This window comes from Bubalus bubalis, chromosome 24 (assembly GCF_019923935.1).
Source record: "Bubalus bubalis isolate 160015118507 breed Murrah chromosome 24, NDDB_SH_1, whole genome shotgun sequence".
NCBI lineage: Eukaryota > Metazoa > Chordata > Mammalia > Artiodactyla > Bovidae > Bubalus > Bubalus bubalis.
In genome coordinates, this window is record NC_059180.1 from 28,483,411 (window position 1) to 28,498,742 (window position 15,332).

Here is a 15,332-nt window from a genome sequence, read left to right on the forward strand (position 1 = left end):
ACTAACCAAGAAGAAAACCTAAACAAATGCCTTTGCCAAAATAAGATTTTATTTTAAAGTCATCTGAAAAACACTGAGTAAGGAGAGAGACCTCAGACTCAATGGAGGAAGTTTCCAAGTTCACACTCTTCCCTGCCCCCAGCAGGTGTCTTCTGTTGTATCAGAGAGGTGCTTTCTTTGGTAATTCCTATTTTTTAGCTTCCTGGGGAAGAGATCTTTTCCCATAAGCCATCTTCATTTTTTTTGTAGAGTAGAGCCTTGTTCCCAGGAAACAGTGTGTTAGCTGGAGAAGGATGTTTCTTTAAAAACATCAAGGTAGATCTAATATGTTCAACAAAGTGGGGGGGCTCAGCCAGGGGTGATGTGGAAAGGTTCTGGAAAAACAAGATTTGGGGTGTGAGAGGAGAACCTGCTCTGTTCCCTACTTTGATAAAGCTGTCAAGAGTCTCTGTGCTCCTTACACATTCATCAGGCTGTTCTCGGATCACTGTATAAATATATATAATTTGTAAAGTTACATAAGGAACAGGTGTGCTGGGTTAACGAGAACAAAGCAGATGGCTGCCTGTTGCTATGCTGCGTAGACATCTACCCAGGATCCACTCACCCCCGACTAACATTGGGAGCAGCTCAGCAGGGTCTGCGAATGGCGCCCTCCACAGACACCGAAGGGAAAGCTGCTGTTGTCTCGTCTACACTCTCTTCTTCGACAGATGAGGAAACCAGGGGCCAGAGAGATGCCCAGCCTGTAGATGCTCACCTCTAGTATCTGCTTATCATCTTGCTGCAACCAGAAATCCACATGGGGAAATGGCGTCCAGGAATACGGTCCTATACGAAGTTGCTCTGTCTTTGCATCATAAATGCTAATCATCTAAAAAAAGAACATTTCAGGGGCAGAATTTAAGGAGTGTTATCGGTGGAAATGCTGCCTTTAACGCAGGCTCCCGTGTCTTGAACTTAAGGCATTTATCTGGTAGAGAAGCGTCTTTCAAGTTTGGTCTCACTGAAACAAGCTGCCGCTTAACTACTTCCCACCGGTTTGGTACTGCACTTGGTGGGCGACAGACATCATTTTGTTTAGTTCTGACAACAATCCTGCAGGAAGCTGGTGTTTTTTCCATTTTGGTTGGAGACCTGAGGCTTAGAGAGATGGGCCTGCTGCCCAAAGTCACGTGTCTGTAGTGTCAGGGCTGGGCTGCAGACCCCGTGTGTCTGACCCAAGCCCGTGCCCTCGCCGCCTCCTTGTCCACACCCCTCGTCATCTTGGAGCTTAAAACCACACATGCCTGTTGCCCCCTCAAAAGAAGGGAAAAGCCAACTCGTAAAAATTTGCCGAATGATCAATTCCCTGAATTCTCAAATGTGCCAATGGTAGTTTCCAGCTTAACCAGCAATGTTCAATTTCGGTTACTGAGACTAAAATATGTCCTGAATCTTAGCTAAATCAAGACTGTTCTCCCTGAGACATTGAGAAAGGAAACCTAACAATGTCAAAGGGTTGGCAAAACAGACCACTGGGTCCAGACGTTTCCAGTGAAAATGGCAGCTTTTCCTAAGCAAGCAGACTTCTGTTGGGTGCTCTGATGCGATTTCTGTTTTTTTCACATTACGTGTTTTTAAAGGATTTTTTCACTTGTTCCTCAAACAGCATTAAGTCTTATTTTTTTTCCCCTAACTTATAAAATGAAGGTGTTAGCTAACTAAAAAGACCGAAAGGCAATCAGACTTTTAAACTGATCTGATTATTCTTTGGGCATCAATTCATCCCAGCAAACTGCTTTCCAGTGACCTCGTCTGGGGACAGCATGACCTGCAGTACAGAAGAGAAAAGCCTCTTCTCCCCACTTAGCTCTCCTTTCTTTGCAGTAACTTCAGTGGCAAAGTTCTTACAAAGTACAAGGAGTTCATTTAGTTTGGATCTGGATGCAGGGGGATTCACATATATCCCCAACATCTTCAGGGCAGAGAACTGGGGTCTTGCACTTCTAACCTAAAACATTCTTTCTTCTCTACGTGCTGTGAGTGTGTGGTGGTTCCTGATCATGGGCAGCTTTCCAGAAGCCATCAGAAACTTTTCATTTCCAAGGTGGATAAAGCTCAAGGCTTTAGAGTTTGATGCCCCCCCTTTTCCCTTCACCCTGTTAAGACAAGATGCTGTCGGACTCACTGGTCCTCCTGTTAAAGCTCGGGCAGCCCGCAGCTCCTCCTCCGGACCTCGGTCTTGGAAGGAGGCTCTGTAGATTTCCGCAGTTTTGATGTTGATAGCTGTGGGGACAACAGGATGACTCCAATTGGCAAAAGGAGCCGGTAAGTCTCACACGCATACCATCGCCCGTGATAGGACTGAACAAAGTTACGTGTCGGTAGTCTCCCTTTCTGGGAAGGGAGAATGCAACCCTTTGGCCAGGCGTCTCACTGAGAAGTGCTGAGGCCCGAGCTGGACCCAGTAAGACCTGGTTCCAGACCAAGGGCCGCCCCCACCCGGGAGACGCGCCATCTCTTCAGGCAGCCCGTGGCAAGGCCTCCCTGCTCAGCCCTGTGACAAGGAAGACAAGCCTTGACAAGACAAGGCTGCGGACGTGGCCTGGGATCGGCGCCCGGGCTGGCGGTGTGTGTTGGTTATGACTGTTTCTGACATACAAAGGATAGAGAATAAAGCAGTGAACAACACCCTGCCAAATAAACTGAACGTTAGGAATATGGCAGAAACCCTCTGTAGAGACAGCCAGTCTCAGGACTTCCCTGGTGGTACAGTGGTTCAAAATCTGCCTTCCAATGCAGGGGTTCAGTCCCTGGTGCTGATCGCACATGCAGCAGGGCAGTTAAGCCCTCACCTCAACTACTGAGCTCTCAGTAGGTGCCTCAACTAGAGAGAGGCCCAGGCACCGCAAGAGAAAACCCCACGTGCCACAACTGAGACCCAATGCAGCCAAATAAATACTTACAGCAAATACATAAAGACAGCCACTCCCAGCCTGTTAATGCCTCAGGAGTCCCAGGGGCTGTCACAGGAGGAAGGGACACTCTGGCTTTCTTTCAGGCTAACCATCTTTAGCCTGATGGTTTCACTTTGCTTTGTAGGCTCTTTATTCTCCATCAGAACCTTAATTAGTTCCCTGAGTATAAGAAGATTCAAATCGCCCCATTCCAGCCCCTAGAGCTCTGGCTAGAGAAAAACAGAGGGGTCTCTTGGGGGAGCAGAGCCCACTGACATCGAGCTGTCCCCTAACCAGGCAAGGCCCAGGCTTTCTATTCGCTGCCTTGTTTCCCTTCACAGTCTAGGATGTGGACAATTTTTTCTCTCGTAGACATAAGGTCAGAGAAGGTAAGCTCCTTGCCCAGGCTCACCCAGCAGATCCAGAGAGGAGTCAGGACCTGGGCCTAAGGCTCTGCCACACTCAAAGCCCCGGGCCCACCAGCTGCAGAATCGGCCTTTAACCAGCGTAAGATCACAGACCCTCCGCCCAACACGCTACTTACCAATGCCGTATATTATTGGAAAATGGCTTTCATTTTCTTCCCGGTCATTTAATTCTAACACATTAAAAAAAAAAAGGAATTTTAAGATCTAATTTTTAAGAAATACTAAATAATTGCTTTTATTTTCTATAAACAGAGGCCAAGGAGCTCCCCCTGCCTGCAAAGGCAGGGGGATCAGAACATGAAAGGGCCTGTGTCCCGTTTCCCAGCTGAGCCCGGGGCGGTCAGGTTATTGGAACAAACTGCCCTTCCAGAGTCTGAGCCTCCGATCACCCACATGCGTGGCGGCAGGTCCTCAGGACCGGCCCCACCCCTTCCTAGAAAACGGAAGAGGCTGCTGAGAATCCGAGGAGGTCAGAGGAGAGCCCTTGGAGGGTGGGGCGGTCAGGATCTCAGCGGACGCTGCACGGGATCTGGATGTGGGAGGGCAGGGAGGGCCATGCCAGCAGATACAGGGAAAGCTGGAGGAGGGCAGCAGTCCGACGACGCGTGGTGCCGTCTGCAACTGAGGCACAGACACGAGGTCCTGCCTTCAGGGCGAGGGCAAAACATCCCCCAAAGCTACAGCTTTGCTCTGGGAAGGATGGCAGAGCTCACCTGTCACACACAATGTCACCAAATGAATGTCATCTTCTTGTCTGTCAAATTCACCTACAATGAGAATTTTAAAACTGATGTCAAAAAAGTTCCCTTAAGTAGCAGAGCATACACTGAACAAGAGGGGGATGGAGGGTGGGATCCACCACCCTTAGACCACAGCCTGGCCTGTCCATCGGAGGCGGATACCGGTGAGCGGACACCCAGCACCCTGCCTGCCAAGGGTCAGACGCGCTCCCAGCATTGGGCCCAGAGAAAACTTCCACAGAGACTTTCCTTCTCCCTATTCTGAGAGGCTGGCAGGACAAACTGAGTCATAAGATTTTAACCTTTTCCTAAAGAACGTTTTTCCCTGATGATGGGTCATAAAAAAATTTGACCATTATGAAACATTTGGAAAATACAGAAGAGTATAAGGAGTATGTGGCTTTTAAAGGTGTAAGTGAATGGGCTTCTCCTGCCAATAATCCTAGCACCTAACAGTGAGTGACTTCCTGCCGCGTCTGCCCGTGCGCAGCTGAGCTCGGACACCGTGCAGACAGTTTCACATCCTGATTGTGTGTACATGGTATTTTCCCATGCAATTCAAACCTCTTCGTTAAATATTTTTTAATGGTAGGTATAACTATGCCTCTACTAATGGACATTTAGATTTCCTATTGTAAATAATGTACGGCCCACCTTCAGGTGTAAATCTCTATGCACATTTCAGATTAATTTTCTTAGAAAAGATTCTCAAAAGAGAAATTACTGGGTCTGTGATGGACCATGATGCCAAAAGGCTTTCCAGGTTCCACCAAAGGCTCCACCAAAGTACTGCAGGATGGAAGTACGCCCACCTTGCTGCTTCATGGTTAATCACAGAACAACGTTGTTTTTTCTCATGGTGGTATTTGCTAATTTAACCAAGAAAAAAATAGTATTATCAGGGTTATTTTAACTTTCTGCAGATTAACATGAACATTTCTGCAGGAGGGTGGTTTGTTTTTTTCCCACACAATTCACAGGCTTACTGTGAGGCATCACCTACTGTTTTGAAGGAAAACCTTGTCCCCATCCTGTGAGCTCTAAACGTTTAGCTCTTTGCTCTCCAGTGTTTATGGAAGATTCCAAGCTGAACAGTTTGGGTGGCTCCCAGCAGGTGTGCCCCTCGCAGGTTCTGTACTAATTGAGATTTTCATCTAAGCAAAAATAGGTACACATTTTTATCAGATTTGAGGGGATAAGTGAACTTACTAAGGAGCTGATGAGTCAGTTTCTGTGACAACTGCCTGTCGTCATTGAAGCCTCCCACGAGGTGCGCTTCCAGCCTGGCAAAGAGACGGGAGGGTGTGCTCAGAGGCGGGACGGCTCAGCTCGGCCCGGCAGGCCTGGGTCTGCCCCGAGCCTCAGCTCCTGGCTCCTGGCCCTGTTCACGCCATGGAGCACACACTGGGGTTCTGCCCGGGGGCCCAGAGGCGCTGTGTCTCAAACATGATGCCACCGGGAGGCAAGAGTAAGAAAGGCTGGTCTAGAAGATGACTACTCACCCGCCCTGAGCGGGATGCTTCAGAAACCTCTTAAAAGTCTCAGCAGGGTCGGGGAGGGACGAGACTGACCCGGCCCTGCGCGAGGGCATCTCCGCCACCAGGAGGCAAGCGTCTTGGAGAGACAGGGGTCTCATCTCCATTTTACAGAGAAGGAAACCGGGTCAGCGTCTGAAGCGCATGCTTATCTATGAGACCAGCTTTTTCCTCAGTGCGTCCCCCTGAACACTGGCCGCACAAGACAGAAAAGTGTTCTTGGGGTTAAATCAGCTTGGGAGGCCTCGCCCGCTCCCAGGGGAGCCACCATGCACAGCAGCAGAGCAAAGCTCCAGGAAACCCTATAGCTGGAAAAACCGCATCAACTCTGTTAACCCTGTGTTTCCCAGGCTCACTTCTCTGCTAACCCCCATCCTCGACCTGGGGACCCGAGCTCAAGAGAGTGCAGCCACCTTTCACACTCCCTTCAACTGACAGAACCCTCCTGAGGAAGGCCCCAGAATCTTCCGTGTCAGCGGCTCAGCACGAAGCATCTGGTGGCCTCGAATCCTCTCTCATAACCGTGTGCTGAGAACCACGGCCCTGGGCCTGGAGCCCAGTCCAGCTATATAACCTGCCGGGCTCAGCGTCCGACAGGACACAAGCTTGAGGCCAGCCCATGCCATTCAGAGACCCAGCAAGGGTCTGTGTTCCACTAGGGGAACTGTGACAGCGAGGAGGCCTTCCTTAAATCCCTGGGATTTGAAGAACGTGTGTATGACTAGGCTAGTTCATTCCAGTGAACTGCTGCCCCAGACTTCAAATAAGATGAGAGCCATGCCTGCCAGGCCTGGCGATGAGAGAGAAAGGGGAGGTGACAGCGAGCACCAGCCGGACAGCCTGGCTGGGGTCGTGGCTCCCGTAAGTAGCCACGTGGCTCCTGAGAGCCCAGCCCGGGGGCCGCACGTGGGAAGCAGAGGGGACCACGCTGTCTGTCACTGGTGAGCAGGCGGGCGCTGTGGTGGGCGCCCAGGCGGGCGCCAGTCTTGCACAGTCTGCAACGCTGATGCCCTTCATTCGTTCCCACCCTCCTTTTCCTCGCAGCCCATCCGCTACTTAACATCCTGCTTTGCTGGCGTCTCCTCCCCGTGGACTGTGAGCCCCGGGGCAGGGTTTTGTCTCCCCCGTTCACTGCGAGGCCCCTGGCACCTGTGACCAGTTCTAGTTCACAGGAAACGTTCAACAAACACCTCCTGAAGAAAGGGAGAGTTCCACTGCTGGCCCACAAGGCACGGGCGGACACAGGGCCGAGCGCGCCACCGAGCACACAGCTGTAGGTTCAAAGCCAGACCCTCCTTCCGGGGCTGGCCCCGAGTCCCGTCGCCCACTCTTCCCTGAGCAGCTGCTGAGGCGAGGGCGCACGCCCCGGCAGCTTCCCCTACACGACGGGGCCAAGTTCCCCACAGGCCGCAACGCAGGAGCGGGGCGCTCACCTTCCACATTGAGTGTGGTCGGAAAAGGATTTTATGGCGTTCATGATCAAGGGGACCTCAGCTTTGGTGTCGCTTCCGTCACAGTGTGTCAAGCAGGTAGCCCCATTACCTGAAGAACAAGGGTGAAACGGCTCATGTTATTCCCGATGAGAACATGGGGCGCAGCCCAGGTCTACGCCTGTCCATTTGGACCGCCTCATCTTTGAACAGCCTGCAAGAAGGAAAAACAGAGACGTCTGGGCTGCCCAGCCAACCCATCTGACCAGGGCCTCGGGGAGGGGCCATGCAGACGGAGGAGAGGTGAGCGGAGCCAGGAAACGCAAATCGAGGCGCTCGTGGTCCCACGCGGTGGGTCCAGGTAAGGAACGGTTTCCTGGTGTCTCTCGTCATACCTGTGTGCCTCAGGACCACAATGTGACAAGTGGTGGCATCATCAGAACCCAGAATGGAGATGGAGCCTGTTTAAAAAAGAAATAAAATAAAATATCCACTAGCCTTTGGGGAGAAGGCCCAATTCACTGGTTCCTAACCTACCATCCTTTGGGGAGGTCACTGCAAGCTCTCTTTGCTGAACATACAGAAGGCCCTGGGGTCCCACTTGTTGAACAGACTGACCTCTGAGAAGTCTGGCTCTTTCCTGTTTAATTAAAAAAAAAATAAAATAGTGATGGAAATTAGTGAGGACTGAGTAACTAGATAGGTGGAGAGAGCCAAAGTGCGCCCTAGGTGGAAACAGACCCTTGTGAGGTCTGAGGTGTGTGTATTATCTGACAGAAAGGCTAAAATAAAAACGCAGTGGGATAAATAAAAACACTACCATGTGGAACAATGAAGAAAGCAAGGAAGTTCTGGGTTTTTTTCACCCTAGAGAACAACATTCTAAAACCTATGAAATAAGATGCAAAGATCTTTTCCCACAATTCTTTGCAACTATAAAGAGAATCGGATCAGATGGACTAGTGGAGTGAGTGGTTCAGAAATGACAGCCCTTCTTCACTCTCTTTAAAGATGAGGATGGGTCCAAGCCTTCCCTATGCCCCAACCTAGTAATCCCCGCTCTGGAAACCTGTACTGTGGGAATAACCCCAAATGCCCATGCGCTTATCCCTGTGTTACCGGGAACGGCACGAAGCTGGGGACGACAACAGAAAAGGTAAGCCATTGTGCAGAACCGGCTCACAGCTGTTAACTGCACAGTCGCCAACAATGAAGACTACGGGAAAGGAGCTTTGAGAAAAGTAAAACTGAAGAGCGAGACACAAGAGTGGGAAAACAGAAATTTAAGCTGTAAATATGCTATTAGTACGACAATGCTGAAAATGTTACTACACATAGGGGAAAATACTGGAAGGAGCCGCCAATATAACCATGATGGTTGGAACAAGGCCAACGCACGGCATTTAACTGTCCCAGCTGTCGTTCCTCTATTCTCCAAGTGCCCTATGAGGTAATTATGTTATTAAAGTAGAAAACCAGGGGATTTCCCTGGTGGTCCAGTGTTAGGACGCTGAGCATCCCATGCTGGGGGCACGGGTTGAATCCCTGGTTAGGGAACATTCCACATGCCACATGGCGTGGCCCAAAAGAAAAAAAAAGGCTCCAGTAGAGAACCAAAAAAGAGAACTCATAAATAAGCAAACTAATGAAAATGTAGGGTAACATTAGGTGTCCACCGAGTATCTGTATAAATTCTTATGTAGTAAATCTGGAGCAGGGAAAACTCAGGTGGCCAGTTAATTCTTCGCTCAGTTGCTCAGTTGTGTCCGACTTCGCAATCCCGGAACTGTAGCCCACCAGGCTCCTCTGTCCATGGGATTTCCCAGGCAAAAATACTGGAGTGGGTTGCCATTCCCTCCTCTGGGGGATCTTCCCGACCCAGAGATCAAACCCAGATTGCCTGCATTGCAGGCAGATTCTTTACTGTCTGAGCCACCAGGGAAGCCCAATTAATTCTTTAATGAGAATTAAACTTTTTTTTTTTTTTTTTCAAAAATGTCAAATTGATGCATTGCTAAAATGTATCCTAATTTCCTTCTTACTTACAAAAAATAAACTCCTCAATAAACAATTTCCTAACCACGTGTGCAAATACAGAGCATGTAGGTACTTGTCTAGACCAGGAAACATTTTTATAGACTTACACTGGCTGCCGGCCATTCCTCACAGCTGGGGCTAATTTCGGTTAGTGCTGGCTTACTGGACAAAATACAAGAGATAGAAGAGAACATGACAATCCATTCGATGAGTTGTAGAGAGTTCTCTTCTAATAAACCTCCACTAATTAGAAGCGAGGCAGCAGTCACAGAGAGGAAGTACAGTGAGAAACAGTGAGGAACCACTTCAGAAAGGAATTAAATTGGGGATTAGCAGATGCACACTATTACATACAGAATGGATAAATAAGGTCCTAATTGTATGTAGCACAGGGAACCAGTCAGTATCCTGTAATAAATGACAATGGAAAAGAATATGAGAAAGAATATAAATACATAAAATGGAATCACTGCTATACAGCAGGAATCAACACATTGCAAATTAACTATACTTCAATTTAAAATATTTTTCTAAAAAGGAACGAAGGACTGAATGAAGCACAGTGTGCGATCCGATGGCCGAGTCAGGGAGAAAGAAATGCAGCCGATTGTGCAAAAACTCACACCTCAGAGCAGTGAGCGCTCTTCCTTTTCATACCACTTCTCACCTCAATTCAAGGTAAGATAAAGGAGAATGCAGAATTTCCTTTTTTTTTTAATCATTCCTTTAATACTCACCTCTTTTGGTTCGTTTCGGGGAAAGGGAGGGAGGAGTCAAGGCAAATTTTTACCGCTTCTTTTCACAACTGGGTCACCACCCAAAAGCAAAGCTATTTCTGAGGAATGAATTATCACTTGTTTACCTAAGAACCCCAAATCACAACGTCTCTGATTTACACAGCGCCTACTGTTTCCCAGAGAAACAGAAGCGCACTGATCGGGAGAGAGGACGGCCTGAAAGGGAAAACAGCGACGTTGCTTTGGTCTGTCACTTTCAAAGAAGATTAGCCAAAGTTCTCCTCTAAGAAAAAGCACCCAGCCCTACTATATAAACTCATATCCTTTCTGAAATAAAAGCAGCCCCAGGTTTCTCAAGTTTTTTTGAATGTTCTGAACACTCAGATTCACACACACACACAAAACCCCAGACCTTTCCCTCAGGCTCTCCTGCTACTGCTCACCCTCATTTCTCAGTTCCTATCGGAGGGCACTGTCCTCTTATCCCCGGGGTCAGTGCACTTGTTTCAGAAAAGGGCCAGACGGTAAATATTTGGGGCTTAGCAGACCGTGCGGTTTCAGCTTCTCAGTGTGAAATCAACAGAGAACACGTGACAAATGGCCGTGTCCCCAGAAAATATTCATGGGTGACACCGAACACTGAATTTCACGAGAGTTCATATTTCACGGGTCAGGAAGCATTCCTTTCTTTCCCCTCATCGTTTAAAAATGCAGAAACCACTCTGGGCTGGTGGGTCATCCGCCAACAGAACGCAGCCCATGGCTGTAGCTGACTGTCCCTGCGTTCAACCATCACTGAGGTGCACCCCAGAGGACAACTAAGTCCCCCTCAGCCCTCTGCCAGACTCTGTCTGTTCTTCCTTCAAAAACGGGAAAGCAAGTATGAAAGCGCCGCCCAGCCCGGCCCTCGGGACTGAGCCTCGCTCCCTCCGCAGGGCCTCCCTGTCTCCGGCCAGTCTTCCCTTACACCTGCAGTTGTAGCTGTTCAATCGCTCAGTCGTGTCTGACTCTCTTTGCGACCCCACGGACCGTAGCCCGCCAGGCTTCTCTGTCCATGGGATTTCCCAGCAAAGATTACTGGAGTGGGTTGCCATTTCCTCCTCCAGGGGATCTTCCTGAGCCAGGGATCGAACCTGCATCTCCTGCATTGGCAGGTGGCTCCTTTACTGCTGAGCCACCTGGGAAGCCCAAGAAACGGGAGCACAATGATAGTGTGGCTGAGAATAGGACCCGGGGTCTCCTGTATGGGAGGTGAGAATTCTTTCACTGAACCCCATGCACCTCTCACCTCAATTCCTGCAACTTGTGCCCCTAGAAAAGATACAAGGCATGACAATGCTGGGAGTAGGGGGCACCCCTCCCTGTCCTGGAGTGAGTGACCTGGGCAGAGCCTGAGCCCCTGTGCTTCATCCCATCCTCTGGGAAACGAGGCCACTGCTTGGGTTGTGGGAGGATTAACTGGGAGCAGGCCTGCGGGAAGTGGCTGTCCCTACTCCCCACCTCTGCTCCCCGGTCCTGACCATGAGGTCTCCCCAACCCACTCTCTCCTTGCGATGGCTGCCCACATCCTTGCTTCAAAACACTGGTTCTGTTACAGGGCTTTTCTACTCAAAAAGCCCTTCCATGGGATAATTACAGGGGTTTATAAAGATTCAGCTCTGTGAATGTTCCTCAAGGGGAAAGAGCAGAAATGTCTCGCATGCTTAAAAGCAGGAACTACGTTATGTGGAATTCCATGGGACCATTAAGTCCTAAGATGCTGAGGGACTGGATCCTGAGCATCCAGAGGCTGGATAAGAGCGGAGGCTCTGGACCGCACCGGCCGAGGGCGCTCTCCGCGGGGACGGCAGCATCTGCACCTGCTCGGTCTCATCCTGCAGCCGCTGTCACTCATGACTGTCGAGCACTTGAAACGTGGCTAGTGTGACTGTGTGTGCGCTCACGTCGCTTCAGTCGTGTCCAACTCTTTGCGACCCCATGGACTGTAGCCCGCCAGGCTCCTCTGTCCATGGGATTCTCCAGGCAAGAATACTGGAGTGGGTTGCCTTGCCCTCCTCCAGGGGAATCTTCCCAACCCCACGATAGAATCCGCATCTCCTGCGTCTCCTGCACTGCAGGGGGATTCTTTAACCACTGAGCCACTTGGGAAGCCCAGTGTGACTGAGGAGCTGATTTTTAAATTTTATTGAATTTTAACTAAATGTAAACTGCCACTTGTGGCCAATGGCTACCGTACTGAGCAGCACTGCTCCAGAGGCAAAGGCAAACCCGCCAGGGTTCACCTCTCGCAGCATGCAAAACCTTGGGCAACTTACTCCACCCTCCGTGCCTCCGAGTCCCCACCTGTAGAATGGGAACAGCAGTAGTACCTGCCTCCTAGGGCTGGGATGCCCGGCGAGCTCCACAGCACTGCTCTTACTGTTGCTGCTGTTATGATCCTATGCTAAACATAGCTGTAGACAGGCTAGTAACGGCTGCTACTGCATACTTACAACCTGCTGTCACAGGAAAAGAGACACCTTATAGAACAGAAGATACAGTACGCTACCATGTAAAAAAGTGCGTCATGTACAAAGAAAAACCTCTGTAAGGCTATTCACCAAAGTGTGAAGCATGGCTGCAGTCAGATTCTTTTTTCTTCTTTTTGAGACTTCTTTTTTCTTACCGAGGGGATACTGCTTGCTATTAAACAAATAATAATTAAACCTTTCATTTCTCTACACTGTGTGTCGGCTGATCGACCCATCTAAACCTCTGCAACCTAAGTATGACCGACCTCTCCCGGCTTGCCTCCCATTCTGCCCTCCTGCCCTCTGTGCCAGGGAAACCAGCCAGTTCACCCGCCCTCGGAGCCCCTCCTGCCCTGCCCAGGGGCCGGGGGCACAGTCCAGTTGGCCCAGCAAGAATGCCTCCCCTCTCCCCTTAGGCCGCCACACTCCTGTAAGGCAAACTGGTCCCCACTCCACAGCCTTTCTAGGCCGAGTCTCCCCAGAGGCCAAACCTCCCTTCTAGAGGTTCCTGGTATCTCACCTCATTCCCCTTCTCTCCACACACAGGGTGCTGCCGTGGACTAACTTTTTCATAGAAACTTTCTAACAGACATAAATATAGAGTGTCACTACGTTCTTTAGGCAGCTGCAACTTTTTCCCCTTGGTGAGTCCCAGTCCCAGCTTCAGCAGTTAATGGTGTGGCAGTGACAGAGCACGAGGAGGAAAGTGCTTAACACGATGACCAGTGTCTGCTGGGCGCCCGGTATGTGCTGGCTGATACTACTACGGCTTTCTTGAAATCTAAGTTGAGAATCACACAGAGTTGTCCCCTCTTCCCTTGTCATTAACATTGCCTCATTTTTCAGGGGTCATTCTGCTCACTCATTTGTGTAACACATATTTACAAAGCACAAATTCACTGCCAGGGTCTGCCCTAGGCTCTGAGGATACAAAGGGAAGACACATACTCTGCCTTCAGGAAGCTTGTTCTCGCCAGGGGAGGCGGAGATCAAGGAAAACAAAGCAAGCCTGCTGGACAAAATCATTACACACCGCCCAACTGGTACAGAAGAAACCTCAAGAATATCTTTCCTAAGCCCACAGACTTGGCCAGATTCCTGAGATTCACTTTGCGAGTGAAAAGGGGCGTTTTCCCCTGTATGGCACTTAATTAACAGTTATGGTGTTTGAGCCACTCAATGGCTAAAAAACATAAAAACCATCCCCACCCTATACATACCCTGACTGTAAGGAAAGAGGCAAAAGCCATAATCAAGGCACATGAGGGGCTCAGCGGGCATCTCTTAAATCCATGAAATGGGTTGTACTGGATCTGGGGCAAGTGGGAGGTTTGGTTCCGATTTTTTTTTTTTAACAGTAAAAACCGTTTTCCAAACAGTGTCCGCTTATGCATCGAATAAGGGTTCAGAGGTCTAAGGACAAAAGCAGGAAACAACAAAAAAAACCTCCCATAGGGTGTGGTCCTCAACACAGCCCAGCGGGGGGAAAACACGGAGGGCCCTTTCTTCCGTCTAAAAATACCGGGGAGCCCCACACCCCAGGGCCAGATGCCCAGGGGACCCGCCGGGATGCCCCTGCCCACACCCGGAACAACCTCCGGCTTCCTGAAAACCCCAGGAGGGCGCTGCACTCACCGCGGGTGGGGATGCGCGGCGAGGGAGCGACCCAGGGCGCTGCCCAGATTCGCCTAAACGGGTCAAAATCCGAAGTTGGGGGGCTGGGACCGATCTATGTGTGAAGAGGGGGTCCCGGCGTGTCCTCCAGCCGAGCTGCTGGGCGACCTTGGGCAAGTCACCTAACCTCTCGGGGCCCCCGTCCCCTCTTCTGGAAAAAGAGTGGGGCCTCCGCGATGCCCTGTAAGGTCCAAAGAAGGTAAAAGCTCCACAGACGCCTCAAGCCCAGGCTCCGGATGTGCCGACAGCACCTCGGCTGCGCCAAGTTTCGAGCCTGACTCCGGGAAGAGCTGGTGGTGCCGGCGTTGGCGGGCTGAGGAGGGCTCTGGCCCGCCTGCGGGTTCCCTCGGGCCCGCCTCGTAGCCCCCCGCCCGGGCTCTGCTCACCTCCAGAAGCGGGTGGGCTCGGACCAGGTCCCCGGCGGACTGCGGAAGCCGCACTCGCCGCCCGTCCACGAGCAGCGGCATCGCGGAGGCGGCCGCCCGGGCAGGCCCAGGGAGGCAGCGGCCTCCCCACCCCCGGGCGGCCCTCCGCCCCCAGCCTCGGGCCACCCCCCGCCCCGCCCCGCCCCGCCCCGCCCCGCCGCGCCGTGCCGCGCGTGCCTCCGGGAAATGGAGTCCGACGGAGGCGCAGTCCCAAGAAGATAAGGAAATCTAGAGCGGGGTCGCAGGGCCCCATGGGAAACGTAGTACAAACCGGAGGGAGCCCGCCTCCTCCGCAAGGGGCGCTGGGAAATGTAGTTCTGAAAGCGTGGAAAGACACGCAGGATAGGGAGGAGGCGCGCTTCTCCAGAGGGCCTTTGCCCTCAGCTCCAGGCTCACAGGAGAAGGCAATGGCACCCCACTCCAGTACTCTTGTCTGGAAAATCCCATGGACGGAGGTGCCTGGTAGGCTACAGTCCATGGGGTCGCTAAGAGTCGGAGACGACTGAGCGACTTCACTATCGCTTTTCACTTACACACGCGTTGGAGAAGGAAATGGCAATCCACCCCAGTGTTCTTGCCTGGAGAATCCCAGGGACGGGGGAGCCTGGTGGGCTGCCGTCTATGGGGTCGCACAGAGTCGGACACGACTGAAGCAACTTAGCAAGCAGCAGCAGCAGCGGCAGCCAGGCTCACAATTCAGCCAACTTGGCCTGAGTTTGGGCACTGGGGTCGCCTGCCTAAGTTCATCATAGTGAACTAGAGCAAGTCTGCGAACCTGCCCTGTTGCTTCAAAGGGCTGTATTTAATGATAAACTGTTTTAAGATGAAAAAATGGAGCCTGAAGTTTGCTAGCCCCGCACATTTAGATATCACTAAT

At 51.1% G+C, this 15,332-nt stretch overlaps 1 protein-coding gene across 5 annotated transcripts; it reads right to left on the reverse strand.

Annotated features, from left to right (window-relative positions):
* Positions 1-27: 27 nt before the first annotated feature.
* Positions 28-14,581, reverse strand: NTAN1 (N-terminal asparagine amidase). 5 transcript variants are annotated; one of them, XM_006049755.4, is made up of 10 exons: positions 14,417-14,580; positions 7,610-7,712; positions 7,468-7,533; positions 7,076-7,184; positions 5,317-5,390; positions 4,081-4,134; positions 3,484-3,537; positions 2,171-2,268; positions 761-874; positions 28-374 (listed from the first exon to the last, which is right to left on the reverse strand). In XM_006049755.4, the coding sequence occupies exons 1-10, from the start codon at positions 14,495-14,497 to the stop codon at positions 195-197; spliced, it is 933 nt and encodes a 310-aa protein (XP_006049817.1). In that variant the 5' UTR covers positions 14,498-14,580; the 3' UTR covers positions 28-194. The 5 variants fall into 5 exon arrangements, with proteins under 5 accessions (XP_006049817.1, XP_045020205.1, XP_044791836.1 ...); XM_045164270.1 differs by lacking the exon at positions 14,417-14,580 and adding an exon at positions 9,217-9,254; XM_044935901.2 differs by lacking the exon at positions 7,468-7,533 and having other exon boundaries at positions 14,417-14,581.
* Positions 14,582-15,332: the final 751 nt, after the last annotated feature.

What these genes read in the sequence shown, in the direction of transcription:
- NTAN1 (XM_006049755.4), bottom strand. Translation starts at nt 14,497, where the DNA reads ATGCCGCTGCTCGTGGACGGGCGGCGAGTGCGGCTTCCGCAGTCCGCC. An exon ending in GAGCCCACCCGCTTCTGGAG is followed by an intron (nt 7,713 to 14,416) that starts GTGAGCAGAGCC and finishes TTAATTAAACAG; the next exon opens with GAAAGAGCCAGACTTCTCAG. An exon ending in GGTGACATTGTGTGTGACAG is followed by an intron (nt 3,538 to 4,080) that starts GTGAGCTCTGCC and finishes TTAATGTGTTAG; the next exon opens with AATTAAATGACCGGGAAGAA.